Source organism: Trichosurus vulpecula, chromosome 1 (assembly GCF_011100635.1).
Source record: "Trichosurus vulpecula isolate mTriVul1 chromosome 1, mTriVul1.pri, whole genome shotgun sequence".
Lineage (NCBI taxonomy): Eukaryota > Metazoa > Chordata > Mammalia > Diprotodontia > Phalangeridae > Trichosurus > Trichosurus vulpecula.
In genome coordinates this window covers 361315139-361331382 of record NC_050573.1, presented here as the reverse complement: position 1 = coordinate 361331382, position 16244 = coordinate 361315139, and the positions used below count along the sequence as shown (strand labels likewise).

The 16244-nt window shown below is 40.6% G+C and overlaps 2 protein-coding genes across 3 annotated transcripts in view; one reads left to right on the top strand and one right to left on the bottom strand.

The window, feature by feature from the left end:
* Positions 1–1554: 1554 nt before the first annotated feature.
* Positions 1555–14439, bottom strand: CCDC127 (coiled-coil domain containing 127). Its single transcript, XM_036755122.1, is given in 6 exon segments — positions 1555–5066; positions 8744–8874; positions 14082–14191; positions 14194–14298; positions 14300–14398; positions 14401–14439. Coding segments are annotated over 6 exon segments (1146 nt in total). The 3' UTR covers positions 1555–4404.
* SDHA (succinate dehydrogenase complex flavoprotein subunit A) overlaps positions 14227–16244 on the top strand; it is a 41867-nt gene continuing 39849 nt past the window's right edge. Inside the window, exon 1 of one of the 2 annotated variants that reach the window (XM_036755110.1) lies at positions 14227–14497. In XM_036755110.1, the coding sequence (XP_036611005.1) occupies positions 14438–14497 (60 nt within the window). In that variant the 5' untranslated portion in view covers positions 14227–14437. The remainder of the gene's footprint in view (positions 14498–16244) is intronic. The other variant, XM_036755103.1, reaches the window with a different exon arrangement.

The window sequence follows — 16244 nt, the reverse complement described above, 5'->3', positions numbered from 1 at the left end:
ACTGGAGGAAAATAGGTATACTAGTGTACTGTGAACTGGTCCAGCCATGCTGGAAAGCAATGTTGGAACTGCCTCAAAAGTTACTAAACTATGGCTATCCTCTGATACAGCAATACCTCTACTAGGCCTATACTTCCAACACTAAAGAGGAAAAGAACACACGTGTACAAAAATATTTATAGCAGCTTAATGTACAGACCAAGAACTGGAAACTGAAGAGGTGCCTGTCAATTAGGGAATGGCTGAATACATTATGCCATATGAATTAATAGAATACTACTTTGCTGTAAGAAATTGTGAAAAGCATAGTTTCAGAGAAACCTGGGAAAAGTTATTGAAAGTGATACAGTATGAAGTGAACAGAACCAGAGTCACCTATACAACATAATAATAATATTGTAAAGTAACTTATAACAATAACAGTGACTTACAACAGCAATATTGCAAAGCCAATTTTGAAATACCGAAGAGTTCTGGTCAATGTAATGACCAACCATAATTCTAGCAGATCGGCAAATGAAGAATGCTAACTATATTGCTACAGGGAGGTGATGCATTCAAGATGAAGAGGAAGGCATATTTATATAACCATTATAAAATGTTTTCCTTGACTACGCATCTTTCTTTCAAGTTATTTTTTTTTTCAAATGGGGCTGGGGAGAGAAAATGAATGCTGAATTGCAAATATATATACATACATACATGTGTACGCATATACACATATATTTTAAAGACTCTGGTGAAAGTGAATAGCTATCATTTATATAGTGCCTTAAGGTTTATAAAGAGCTTTATAAATATTGCCTCACTTTATTCTCACAACAATCCAGAGGTTTTAGCATCCCCATTATACAGATAAAGGAACTGAGAGAGACAGAGGTTAAAACATTTGCCCAGGGTCACATTGCTAGTAGGAGTAACTCAGGTCTTCTGAACTCCAAGTCCAGTAGTTTATCCACTGAGCTAACCAGCCTCTTTCCTCTTCTACTCAAGGCAGTCAATGAGCTTATGAAAGGCTTTTATTGTTAAACAACAGGATAAGTACGCAAGGTACTTAAGGTTGGGCAATGCATGGCTAAACTGGTTTCCTAGACCCAAGAGAAAGGGAAGAAAGTGAGTCCAGGGCAATAGACTGGGGAGAACAGGGAATGATGGGAGGACCAGAAAAATGGTGGAGCTGAAGAATATGTTTAGAAGGCAGGAAGAAAAGTAGAAGGAAAGATTATGATCAGAGAAGAATTTCAGATTTCAAAGTCATGGAATTGGCACTGTTCTGTGTGATGGTCACATCCAAGTTAGAATTAACCCTGTGAGCAGCTGAGGGTAAGTATAAGTGTAGGATGTGCATTTTTTAATTGAGAGGCAGGGAGTCCTGTTAGAAAATTACTATAATAATCCAGGCAAGAAATAATGAGAAACTGAATTATGGTAACGGTAGCAGCAGTATCGAGGAGAAGGTGGCAGATTCAAGAGACATTTATCATAGATGTAGATTCCAAAGCAACGTCAATCAAAATATTTATACAGAGCTGGAAAAAGACTCTTCCCTTGACCTTGCTTTTCAACTGATTATATTAGATTATCTTAGAACTACTAAGCAATCAAATAAAAAAGCAAACACAGAAAGAAAATAATTGGCAAAGAATAAACATAACGGACACATGTTTAATTAGCCACACTTCTTTAAGAAGGAAAATGCAAGTTCTTTTTAAGACTATTAACAAATGTTTTTATGAGTATTTTCCCCTACAGTATGTGACATCAAAGGGTATATCTGCAGTCTTTCCACTTCTCTGGAGTTTTAATTAGGACGCTGTATTTACCATTCCTAACTGACAAGGAATTTTGGGGAAAAAAACCAATTCAAAGACAAAAATGTTATTTAGGGGGAAAAACATATCAATCACTCTACAGAATCATCATCTACTTTTATTTTTGCAAATAGCAAGAGGTTAGTCCTGGTGCTCACCCCTTTTACATCACAAAAACATCCTGAAATGGGTACTTTTACAATGGGAAAGTTAGAACAATCTGAATCACAAAGAAACACACCATCACCCAATACATAATATCCCCGAACCTTGTGACTTAAAAAGAATCAAATATCACATGCTACGATATCGAGTTCCCTCTCTCCCATTCCTATGTTCCTCCTTTTGATAATTAATTATCCTGTCTGTAGCACGTCAGCAGCACTTCCATCTCAAGTCTTGAGCAATCCCTGGTTCCAATCTCCCCCCCCCCGAGCTACAAGAAGGCTCTCTGTATAGTCTGCTCAATTTCTCTATATTCTACTTCACCAATCTCAATTCTCAGGATCAAATTCGCCAAAGTTTTAATGTATAGCCCTTATTATTGCCATTTAGTTTTGCAAAAAAAAGACTACAAAAGTAGTATTTTCTTCTTTACTAATGAAAATGTTCATATCATGTACTCTTATTTTTATTGGATCATAAAGATATCTCATTCATTACAGATGTTCTTTGCAGAAGGTCAGTAAAATAATGTCAACTCTCAATCATATTAGGGCAGTAGGAGCAAGGAAAATCCAAATTATTTCTACCTGACTCTGGAAGACACTACTGAAATTTTTTTGTGTAGAAGCACACAGTCATATTAATTCCTAGTTAATTTTATTCTTGATTTTGTTTTGTTTGGGCTTATATCTAAATTAGTTTGCACTCCATGAGCACAGCTAGATTTTGGGAAGGAAACAATTGAAGGAAGAAAGCACATGATTAAAAAATCACCCTGGATCATCTAACAAAAAGAAAAACTAAAAGCTGACTAATTTTCTTCACTTATGGAAGAGTGAAGATGAATTGATAAGATGAAATTAACTAGATTACCCTTAGGGTACCTTCCAAACCAAAGAGTCTGGGATTCTAATTGACTAGATTAAGGTTAAATGGCTAATCAGTGGAATTACTGACTAGAGAAGCTCAGATATAAAACTTTAGAAAATACAGAAGGTTACATTGAACTTCTTGGGTGACATCTACCAGATATCATTTTCATACTCAGTCTTATGCTAAGTGATGGTACAGTGATCCAACTCTGTAGACAAGTGAGACTATGAGCACCCAGGGAAACAAAAAGCACTACGCCATTTGGAAAGCTATTTTTTTCTAAAGCAAACTTGAATGCAATGCTTACCCAGAGTTCTATATGCCATTCTAGAAATGCACATAAAGAAAAACTTACATAATCTTATTTTTCTCCCCTTGTGTTAAACTTGATACTGTATGCCCTTTCTAAAAACAAAACAAAAATGATGCACTCAGAGGAAGCTGGTAATAACAGTTCAATTTGATTCTGATACTGAACACCATGAATACCAAGTCAAACAAAGTCATTCTATGACCAGGTCACAATTGTAGAACACGTTAATAGCCCTCTTGTTGCTCTTTGGGGAAGCATTACCCTAAATAAAAATTTAAATAATAAAATTCATATTTATTAGTCTCTTTTATTTACCCCTATTTGGATAGGAAACATGCTTGAGTAAAAGAGTACCAACTGGGTCTCTGGCTCTGCCACTTACTAAGTATGCTATTTGAGATTCAATAACCTTTCAGAGTCTGTTTCCTTATATATAAAATAACAATAATATCTGTCCTCATGGAGTTGTTGTGCGGATGTTACATAAATATGAGAAAAATGTTTGATAAATCACAAAGTGCTCTACATATAGAGTATGATTAATATTCTTAAGGGACTATTTGTTGATGGTGCATGCTAGTATTAATTTTCATATAACACTAATGACATAACTAAAATCTGAATACAAACAACCCAAATCTCATTTAATATTGCATAAATTTGGATACAGGAAACACTGGAAAGTTTAAGTAATCTGATAGAGCTGTGTTAATATGATAAATAGCACTATTTTGCACTGACAACTACAGTACCATTCTGCATATAATCTGACAATTTTTAGATTTCATTTTGGGAAAAAAAATATGCTATGAGATTAAATGGTTTGAGGGAAACCATAATTTTTAAGGGAATGACAAAAATGGACTATAATACTTTCCCAAAGCTAATTTGGTGGTAGGACAAAATAATGGTGTTCTGTTATTTAAAATATCGGTGGCATAGGAGAAGCTTCAGAGAGTCTGTATCTTTTTAAACTGCCGCAAGCCAAGTATGGTAGGGAGTTAACCTATTGCCTCCTCAGGAAAGGAAAGGTAAACTACAACTATTTTTAAAAGTTGGCAAACTTTAGAAGCATGCCAGCTAATCCACAGCTAGGGAGACATTCTGCTTTAATGGCAGTATATATGGTAACAGCAGCAGTGAAAAAAGAAAAGATATTGGGAAAACCAGTACCCCAGAATGTCAGTCTGGTCTTACTCCATTCATAGTCAATAAGACAAGCCTTCCTATTCCATGTTTTTCTTATTTTTCTAATATGGATTTCTCCACTCTCTTAAATTTGTTCAATTCAACAGTTAATTCCCAGTATTTGAGATAAAGCCACATGAGCCTCCCATTCTGACGTTTGTTGGAATTCCACATATCTCCACAAAATGTGTCATGCTTAAATATATCTGTTAAACCAGATACCATCTCTAGATCAGCAGCAACTGGATCAATGGATGCTCGAACTAACAAGCTTTTCTCGATTTCTAGGCGCTTGGTCCGAGGAAGAACCAGACTACAGTAGATATTCTGTCGCTCTATAAGTGCTTCTTCAAATTCTTTCAACAAAAGGACAGCCCTTTTTTGCCAGTTTTCTTCCTTTTCCAAGCAGTGTTGATACACACTTTTCAAAGGCTGTAGCTGCTGCTTTTCTTGCATTACCTGTGCACGTTCCTGTTCCAGAAGTTTCCTTTCTTCTACTAATTTTCGACCCTGAGAGATGAGGGCTTCACGATAGCTAGTTGTTCTATTATGTTCCTTTTCAAGCTCCACAGACAAACGAGCCACTGCACGACGGTTTTCTGAGATAATATCACGGTATTTAGCTTCAAGATCCTGTTGGAAAGCAATTATTTTCTGTTCGTAGGCTTTTCTTTCTTTTTCTATTTCTTTTTGAGACTCTCTGGACCAAATCCAACCTAAGATTTAAAAAAAAAAGCAAAAATGACAAAAAAAATGGTAAGTTAGAGCTAAAGTTCTGAATTTTTTTTCTTAAAGAAAATAACATTCATCAAAAAGCAGAACCTAACAAGATGGTATTTCAACAAAAGCTTAAGATTTTAGGTGTTAGTATAAAAAAGGGATTTGCATTAAATTGTAACATACAGAATGTTTATTTTCTATACAATGCAAACAGAGGCTCTCTGCCCTTCATGACAATGACATGACAATGTAGAAAGGCAAATTTCCTATTAGTCTACCTAAGAAGCTTGTTTATCTGGTTTTGGGGTTTTTGGTTTTGTTTTTGTATTGAGGGAAGAAATATAAATGGAATTTAGCTGTTTGCCACTGTTTACTTTTGCTCTAGATCCTACTACCTCTTAGTTACATTGGCTCCAACATAAAACAGACAAGATATTAAAATACAACATGGCCAGGCTATTACTGATTTCTGTTCAAGGTCAGCTGAACATTTCCTAAATGCAAATTCGTCGTAATCCAATCAACCCAGCCATGTCCACTGAAGCCAAAGCAAAGTTCTGGAAGACTGGGCTCTGAGAGGAGAATATCGCATAGGACCAAATGATAATACAGATCTAGAGTTAAAGTGGACCTGAGAAACCATCTAGACCTCAGAGACCATCCAGTACAACCTCCTCCTTTTACAGATCAAACCGCTAAGGCCCAAAGAAGTTATGTGACTTGCCTGATAAATATCACACAGGTAATTAAACATCAGAGGAAGGACTTGGACCTAAACTCTGACTCCAGAGCCACAAACTCTACCACAAAACATTATTACCTGCAAGGTAATTATTACCTTCATTTCTCCCTTTTATAAATACTATGGCAAGAGGGAATAATTCTACCAATTATTGGCTTTATTTAGTTATCCCAGGAGAAACACAAATTATCATAAGAAAAATAACAGCAAAGAGCACTGGTTTGAATTGAAAGAACCTGAGTTCAAACATCGACTCTGCTACTTATTAATTAACTTACTGCCCAAGTGGTCTTGGACATGCCACTTCACCTCTCTGGGCCTCCTTTTCTTCATCTATAAAATGAAGGAGTTGGACTAATTGACATCTAATGTCCTTCTAGCTCTAAATCTTAGGGACCCTATGACTGTACAACTTAGGACATCATTAGTCACACTAATTTCATGACTCTAGTTTTTCCTAGACTTAACACGCTGAGGAAATAACAGAAATGTAGCTTCTATAAATGCACCCACAGAGAACATGAGAATTTTACCTATTAGGTAAAAATGCAGTTCATTTTTCCTCTGCTCAAACAACAAGCTCTCTCCCTATCCTAACCACAACAGGAGATCCAAAAGGAATTACGGTTCACATTTTCAGTGCTGAGTGTCCAAGGTCCTCAAAGTCAACATGCTAAACTTGTTTTCTTTCTACAAAAAACTACTTACACAATACTTCTTATAGCTAGCTGTCTCTTCCTTTCTATACCTACTGCCACCCCCTTACTACAGATGCTTATTACCACTCACCAGGAATATGACAAGTGACTCTACCATCCCTTCTCAAACCACCTTCCATAATAATTTTCCTCAGACATAGTTCTGGTCATACTGCTAATCTGCTCAAAAATCTTCAGTGGTTCCATAATGCTCACCAAATAAATCAACTCCTTCGTAACATGCCCTTCACAAAGTTTCCAGTCTTATTTTAATACTTGTAAGCTCTTTGCTTTAGTCAAACTGGATTATTCTCTAATTCCCCAAAAAGCAATGTATGTTCCCACATTTGCTCATATGGTTCCCTATGCTTGGAATATCCTCCCTTCCCTCTTCATTTAGCGAATTTCTACACATCCTTTACATCCAAATAAAATGCCACTTCCATCAAGGCCTCCCTGATCAATAAAAAAATCTTCTTCTACAAAATTCCCACAGCACATGCAATTATGTAATCTTGTATATTATGGACACCTATATTTGCATTTTATACCCCTATTATAAACTCCAGGAAGGCCGAAACACATCTTAGTTATTTTTTCATCACCTAAAATGGTGCTCTACAGAAAGCAGTTACTTAATGAATGTTTGCTCAACTAATGAGTTAAAGAATAAACCAAGTCAACCAGCATGCTGACAGGGAATGACAGGGTAGTTGAAGCTTGGTGATGAATAAATTTTTGAAAATTAGAAGCCCATGCCTAGGTCTGCATCTATCTCTCTCTCTCCCTCTCCATCTCTCCCTCCCTCTCTCTCTCTTTTTGCTTTTTGGCAGGGCAATTGGGGTTAAGTGACTTGCCCGAGGTCACACAGCGAGTACATGTGTCACGTGTCTGAGGCCATTTTTGAATTCAGATCCTCCTGACTCCAGGGCCGGTACTCTACTCACTGCGTCACTTAGCTGCCCCTGTATCTTTTTCTCTTGATTTCACGCTGTCTTATTTGGCAGCTTTGCCTGCTATATAGTATCAGAATGACACTGTTTTGTAAATAGTAAGAATATTATTATAAATAATATTAATGTTATTACTAAGGCTTAATGTTTATTGAACTGAATCGTTGAGTGGTAAGACAAGGTAGAATGTAATAAGCATCGTAAGAATTGGACAAAGTATTCTTATGAACTATTCCTAAATGAGGGAACCATCTTCTTTCAAGTTTCTCCAAATTACAACCTCCAAGTAAACTCAAGTCTTCCTCCTCCCTCATCGCTCACAATCAATCAGTTGCTAAGTGATGTCATGTTTACAGCTGTCCCCTTCTGGTATATATACTCTTGTTCAGGCCCTTATGACCTCTTGAGGACTACTGCTGAAGAAGTTCCTGTGTCTAAAGTCATAGGTTTGGCTTAAAGTCCTTAATAATGTCCTTCAATATAAAGTTCTTTTTATTTTTAATTTTTAAAATTTTATCTCCTAAAATGTTTCACTGATTTTTTTTACCACCATACTGTAACTTCTCATCTGTACCATAGAACTCTCCCTTGTAAGAATTAAGTACAATCAAGCAAAATAAATCAACACGTTGACCATGTCTACAAACATACACCTCATTCTGAACCAAGTCTGCTACCTCTGCCAAGAGGTATGCTTCACAATCTGTCCTCTGAAGTCACAATTCAGCCTAACTTTCTAGGCTTATTGCATATTACTATTCCAGACAACCTGGCTTGCTTACACTACCCCATATATTACAGCCTATCTTTTGTCTTTGAGCCTTTACAAAGGGCTAACACCACTCCTGGAATACACTTCCTTTTCACCTTTGCTTCACAGAATTCAATTCCTTCAAAGTTCAATTCAAGTGCTACCTTCTCAAGAGGTCTATTCTGATTCCCTAGTTGCTAGTGTCCTCCTCTGGGGAATTGTCCTTGAGTATATTTCGTATTTACTTTTCTGTGTATGTGTTTTTCCTCCCAACAGAATGTAAACTCTTTGAAGAAAGGAACTGTTTCATGAGGCAGCTACCTGTAGTTAAGTTGTCAAAGATCAGATTTCCCAAATAGTAAACATTAAATATTCAAGGGTTCATGGTCCATGTATTTGTCTTCCCTGTCAATGTCACTCACTTTTACTTTAGGACCAAAGAGGAGATCAAAACCAAAATAATTCTCACTGAATCATTGCACAAAACTTTCAGTCCAGAAAATCCAAAAACTATAAAAATATAACTTACGAAAAGCTGCCAATCCCAGCATGGGAACCAGTAGAGCATAATTCCATCTGCTTCCATCACCACCCTCTGCCCTGGAATTAGGCCGGATATTCCAATGTGGAGGGTCATTTAAATTATTCATGGAGATAAACCTTTAAAAAGATAACATTATTGTTATGAGGGAATCACAGAATTTCATAGTTAGAAGGGACCTCATTGATTATCTAGTCCAATCTTTATATGAACAAAAACCTGTCTACAATATCACTGACAAGTGATCATCCACACTTTGCTTAAATACTTCCAATGATGAGGAATCCTTTTTCTCTTGAGGCATCTGTTCTACTTTTGAATAAATACTTTTCTGATGATTGAATGTTTTTTTCTTTTTACCAAATCTAAATTTATTTATGCAATTCCCATCCATTGTTCCCAGTTCTACCTTCTGGTGATGAATCACAAAAGTCTAATTCCTTTTCTACATGATGGCCCTTCAAATACTTAAAGGCAATTATCATGGCCCCCATGTCTTCTCTTCTCTGGGATAACCATTCCTAATTCCTCCTCTAAAAACCAGTCAAAATATTCCTATACTAGAAGGAGAAAGAAAAAAGATAATGCATCTCCCTGTCCTAATACCCTCTGAGGAAGCTAGATGCCTTGTAGAGCAGGGGAAGGCCCTTTTCCTAGAGAAAAGACCTGATCTTTTCTTCAAGGACTCCAACAGGACTGATCTGTCCCCTTGGGCTAGCCTTCCTCTTAGTTGTCCCCAAAGTAGGAGTTTGGACTAGATTGGTTTTGACCAGACTGAGAGAACCTGGAGGGTTCTCCTGATGCTCTTGATTTGCAGGTATAAAGCAGAAAGATACTGTAGGACTCCCTGGAAGTCAGTACGAAATGCAAGAGGGCTTTTTACCTGGTATTAGTGCCTCCTCCTTTTCTTCTAAACCATGTGCCCACTCTTCTTCCACATTTTTCCTATTTCTTCATTTCAAAGAAATTCTTACATCAACTGGAAGCATTATCCCAGTTGCTAGATTCAATTTCCTGGTAAATATTCTTATAATACATTCTTGGCTCTAACCTGAACATCCACCTCACTCTCTAGGTGAGAAGTCCCTCTTACTACAAAACCTCCCTGTTCCTCTTAGGGTCTCAAACAATCAAACATTCATTAAGTATTTACTCTGAAAAAAAAAAAGTATTTACTCTGTCAAGGAGATACAAATACAAAAGGGAAAGTCTCTTCCTTTGAGGAATTTATCTTCTATTGGTGATATAGGGGTTAACAAGGAAATGGGATACAACATGTTCACAGAGAAGACAGAATATGTCTCCCAAACCCCCTTAATCCTAGGACCTTCTCTCTATTGAATATTTCCAATTATCCTCTATATAGCTTACCCATAGAGTTGTTTGCATGTAGTCTCCCTCATTAAACTCTTAGCTCCTTGACTATCTTTAACCTTCTTTTTTATGCCTAGTGTTTACTTAGCACATTGCCTGGCACACACTATGTGCTAAGCAAATGTTTATTGATTGACTACATGAAACACATACAAAGTGATGAGGAGTGGAGCAGAAATAACTAAGGGAATCAATAAAGGCCTCCTTGAGGCACTTGAGCTGAGTCTTAAAGGGAGCTAAGGGTTCCCTAGTAGAGATGAAGGTGAGCGGTCAAAGTGTGTGAGGAAAGCCAATAAAAAGGTATACAAACAGAGACTGGAGACAGAATGTCACCTAAGGAAAATATAAATTAGGCTAGTTTGGATGGGACAAAGAGCCCAAGGGGCAAAAAACATTTGTTGCGGTTGTTCAGTGATACCCAGCCTTTCTGCGACCCTATTTGGGGTTTTCTTGGCAATGATACCAGAGTGATTTATATTTCCTTCTCCAGCTCATTTTAGAGATGAGGAAACTGAGGCAAACAGTATTAAGTGACTTGCTCAGGGTCACACAGCTAGTAAGTGTCTGAGGCCAGATTTGAATTCAGGAAGAGTCTTCCTGACTCCAGGCCTGCTGCTGTATGCACCACCACCTAGCTGCCTAGGGGCTATTCTAGCCCAAGGCAAATGATGACCCAACTCATAGATGAAGAAATGTTCTAAGATATAAAGTACTGAACAAATATTCTGTTGTTGTTGTTTCCAATTCTTCGTGACCACATTTGGCGTTTTCTTAGCAAAGATGGTTTGCCATGTTTTTCTAGTATATGAAGGACCAAATAAAAGACCCTGAGTGAAGTTAACTTATTCACTGTATTTATATGTTTTATGGTTTGGAGACTTTATGGCTCAGGAAAGTTAAATCGCAAATTCAGGCTAAGAACAAACTGGCAATTTTATTTTCTGTATGAGTTCATGACCACTTGTACGAGAGTTTCTGAGTCCAGCCAAGACCATAAAGTACAGTCTTCTTTTCTCTGAGTACAAATTCAAAGACAGTCAAGATTCTCTCTCTTCATCCCTTGCATCCTCTTTCACCCTTTCAACTAAAGGCAATGCTCTGAGGTCCCTAAACACAGACATAGGATTCCAGGAAACAGTTAACACATAGCTTCCCCACCAATAGCAGATCCCTCGAATTCAAAGGAATATCCTCATCATACACCAAAAATAAATTTTTCTGTGCAAAAGGAAAAAGTTGGGAAGTCATCTTAAGTGGGTTGCTCTGAATGTGTCCATCAAACTGCACTGGGCAAAGACTTTGACTGGCAGCACATCCTGTAATCTCCATCAGTTATAAAGAATGTCATTCAATAACTCTCATTTGGGTACATAGATCTTCTGTGTAAGATTCTTCCTTTTCCTTTACTAGAGTATGCACTACACAACTTGAAGATGCATTTGCCATCAAATACAGGACTGAAAACGAATGGGAGAACTTGACCAATTGCTCCTTCTGATTATAAGAAAAGCCTTGCAAACTCACAGAAATAGCACATTTTAAATTAATGGAGCCTTTTCAACTGAGCTAATTCAAGTAGTCTAGTATGAGTGGAAAGAAGGCGGATAAGACAGACTACACGACGGGGCAGATGGGAAAATTACGGTAAATAAGAGTGAAAATTCCAGAGTTGCCAAATTAGGTGACAAAAAGAATGGCAGTGCCCTGGACAGAAATAAGGAAGTTGGGAGAAAGCGTACATTTAGGGGAAAAAAATAATAAATTGTTTTGGACACTGTAAGGTTGAGACACCCATAAGCTGCCTGAGTAGTAATGGCTACCAGAGATGCAGAACTAGAGCTCAGGAGAGAGCTAAGAGTTAGACATGTAGATTTGGGAGTCATCTACATAGAAGACAATTCCATCTATGGAGCTGTGAGATAACCAAGAGTACAGAGACAGACATGGAGATGGCCTCAGGAAGAATCCTGGGTTATACTAAGAAACTGGAGGATGGTGGGAAAGAAAGGACTATGGATGAGGACCTTGTAAAGGGTACTAGAGGAGATGATTAGAGAACCAGGATAAAGCAGTATCATGAAAACCCAGGGAGAAGTCCAAAACAGAACTCATAATCTCTCCTCCCACCAAATCCTCGCTTCTTTTACTATGAAGGATACCATTATTCTCCCAGTCACTACAGCCCACAACTTTAGTGTCATCCTCAGAATCCAATCCATCACCAAATCATGTCATTTTTACCTTCACAACACATTTCTCTGTCTCCCTCTGTCTTTCTTTCACTCACACACACAAACACACACACACAGACTCTGCTCCCACAACTGCCACCCTAGTGTTCAGGCCCTCATCACCTTTCCTGTGGACTACTGCAATAGCTTTCTAATGGATCTTCTTGCCTCAAGTCTCTCTCCTTTCCAATCTATTCTGTACCCATTTGCTAAGGGAATGTTCTCAAAATATAAGTCTGACCATGTCACTCCCTTACTGAATAAATTCTAGTGGTTTCCTATTACTTCTAGGATCAAATGTAAAGTCCCCTCTTTGGCATTTAAAGCTCTTCACAACCTAGCCCCTTCCAACTTTTCCAATATTCTTCCACTTTACTTCCTTTACATACTCCATGATCCAGCTACACTGGCTACTTTACTGTTCTTCACACACTGCACTCCATTTCTTGTTTCTATGCCTTTTCACTGGCTGTCCCCCATGCCTGGAATGTTGTTCCTCCTCATCCTTGCCTCTTGGTTTTCCTGCATTCCTTCTAGACTCGGCTCAAATCTCATCTACTCTAGCACAGTGCCCCATAGATCTAAAACTCAAATGTCCAAAAGAGAACTTCTCTTCTCCCTAAGACCCACCCCACTCTCTAACTTTCCTATTACTGTTAAGGGTATCATCACCCTGCCATCAGCCAGGTTTGCAAACTTGGAGACATCTTCAACTCTGAATACCATTAGGATCCATTATCTAACCAGCTGCTAAATCTTGTTAATTCTTTATCTACACCTACTCTAAAATCCATCCCCTTCTCTCTACTCATACAGCCCACTGTTTCAACAATTCAGTTAGCAGCTGCTGTGGGGGTCCAGACCACCTGCTTCCATTAACACTTCACAGACAGAAGTGATCTATCCACACACTTTCACTGTCTGTACCACCCATCAGCTGTCAGCTTATACCTCATCCATTGAAACCCTGGGCGACAGGTAGAATATGGTGGTGTGGGTAGCAATATTCTTGATAACTTTAGGTTTGACTCCTCCAGGAAGAGAATTTTTCTAAAATTTATTATACACCTGCAGGCCAGGTAAAAAATACCGAATACAAGCTCTTCTCCAGTGAGTCAGGCTCGTAACTATAAGCATTGATTATTGCTCAGCGATTCCCTCGGGGCTTACAGAGCGGCTCGACAACGAATAGAGTAACTTTCATTACCTAGAAAACTGACTCACTCACACTGCACAGTTAACACGCCCCAAAGGCACTGAGGATCGGGTAGGGTGGTCTCACCTCGCCCCCACCCACCGGCCCCACCCGTGCCCAGCCCGGGGCTCTGCCTCACTCCGGGCTCAATGTTAGGCACCAAGTAGGGACTTGGTGAATTTAAATGACTTGAAATGAACTGGCACAAACAAGGGATAAGGTGTGAGGACACGTGAATGACAAGAGACGTAAAAATCCTCCGCCCAAAGACAGGATGAGGTGCAGTGAACCCCTCTTCTTCCTCGCCGGCGGTATGGGAGTGGGGGCGCCCCAAACCCTGTTTAATCCCTCAAACCCGCGCCTGAGGCAGCAGCACGTGGGTCGGTCATCCAGCCCGGAAGCCTGCCTCGGCTCCCCAGCTCCCCGCGGGGCAGGGCCTAGGCCGGCCCGGCAGCTTTGGAGGTCAGGGCAGCCTGGGCACAGGGAGGAGGGAGAGTGGAGCTGCCCGGGCTGCGGGGGGACTCACCCGGGCAGCGAGGATCCCAGATCGCTGCCCCTCGCTCGCCACCGCCGCCGGGGCCGCCCGCACCTCTGAGGAAGATCGCGAGCTAAGCAATCCCCGGTGGGGTCCTGGCGGCGGCAGAGAAGAGGGACGCGAACGACTCTCACGACCAAAAGCCGCGAGACTTAGGCTCCTGTCAGCCCCTTATCTTCCGCCTCCCGCGGATTTGTCCTCTATCTCCTGGTGGCCGAGCTCCGGTGGGCGCGCCCTCGGGGCTGCTCCTCCCTCCCTGGAGGCGGGGCCTTGGCGCGCAGCCGCACTGGCGAGCGGTGGTGGGCAGAGGTTCCCACTCGGGCTGTCTCCTCCAGTGTAGAGCAGACATGTTGGGGATTAGCGTAGCGGCGCGGCTCTTTGGCCGGCGGCTGGCTCTGACGCGAGCGGTGAGTACGCGGTGAGGCCCCCGGGGACTGAAGGCGACCGGCTAGATCCAGCATTGCAGGGGGTTTACAGGCCTGGCCGCCCCAGAGCCACCGGGATGGAGCCAGCATCGCCTCCAGCCCCTTATGGGAAACATACCGAGGGCCGGCGCGGGAGCAGGGCAGGGGATGCCCGGGCGGGGGGGCGGACCCTGCGGCGCTGTGGGGGCGGTGGCCGGAGAGGCCCAGAGACCCGAGGCCGAAGTACTGGTGAAGGTCACGGCGGTCGGGCCAGGCGCCGCCTCCCAGGGAGGTAGGGCCTGGCCCTGGGCGGGGACGGCCGGAGCCGGGGAGGGACCTCTCGGATGAGCGCCGCCTGGGTGCCGACTTCTACCCAGCACAGGGCTAAAGGGGGCTGGACCCCCCGCTGTCCACTCTTGACCCCGATCCTGAAGGGTTAGGGCGGCGTGGACGTGTTGGACGGCAGTAGCCTCCGTCTGGGACCGAGGGCATCCTTGTGGACATGCCCCCGCCTCCATGGCCAACCACCCCGAGTCCATGCAGCCTGCGTGGAGCGGCTCCAGGCTTCCAGATTGGAGTACCTGCTTCCCCACTTTTTAATGGCCTCAGGTTTCCTGCAGTTCTTGGGGAAACTGCAGTATCATCTTTGGAGATAAAGTAAGCCTTTCTGAGAATGCTTGCCTTTATTGAGTGATCTTAACAAGGAAATGGATACACTGTGTCCCAGAAGTCTTAGCACAGTTCTAAGCTTAAATGGCCTAAAGTGGCGCGAAGACTTTTGGAATGCCCAATATACTTACTAAGCATTTATTATTTATTAAGTGTCACCTGTAACAAGAGGGAAACTAGGTGGTGTGCTGGGCCTGGAGTTAGGAAGACTTGTCTTCCTGAGTTCAAATCTTGCCTCAGATGCTCACTAGCTGTTTGCCTCAATTCTTCATCTGTAAAAAGAACTGGAGAAGGAAATGGCAAACCACTTCAATATCTTTGCCAAGAAAACCCCAAATGGGGTCCCTTAACAAGATATAAAACACAAGCAGTTTTAAGCTATAAAAGCCTAAAGTTGAACAAAGACTTTTGGAATACCCTGCATAGTCAATAAGTATTTATTATTCATTAAGTTGTCTGCTTCGATCCAGGAACAGTTTTAAGAACTGGGGATACAAACAAAAGCAAAATGAAACAGTACCTGTTCAAAAAGAGCTCACAATCTAACGAAATATATTACTGTAATATATAGATATAAATGGTGGTATTTAAATTGTGAAAGGTATATCATTAGTGCATTTAGATGAATTTGGAATTGATTGAATGACCAGACCCCCAAAGTAGTCTCTAAATGGGTGAAGATAACTTGGAAGGAGGTCTTCAGTGAAGTGTCTCCCCGTCCTCCCCCCATCTCTTGTGTTTTAATATTTTTTTATCATGACTTGGATAAAGGTATCCTTGCTGTATTTATAAATGATACAGTGTTGGAAGGGGCAGTTAACACCCTGGGTGGCAGAGTAAGATTCCAAAAAGAGGTTGGCAAACTACAACTGTGGGCCTAATATACCAAGATGAATTTTAATAGAAATATATGTCGAATCTTTAACGTGGGTTACAAAAAAACCAAATTTGAATCTACAAGATTAGGGAGTGTAGTTAGCCAGCAGTTCATTTGAAAATGAACCAGGTGCTTTAATGGATTGCAATATCATTATGAGATAATATGTAATCTTATTAGGGTGCATTAAGGGAGGTATACTTC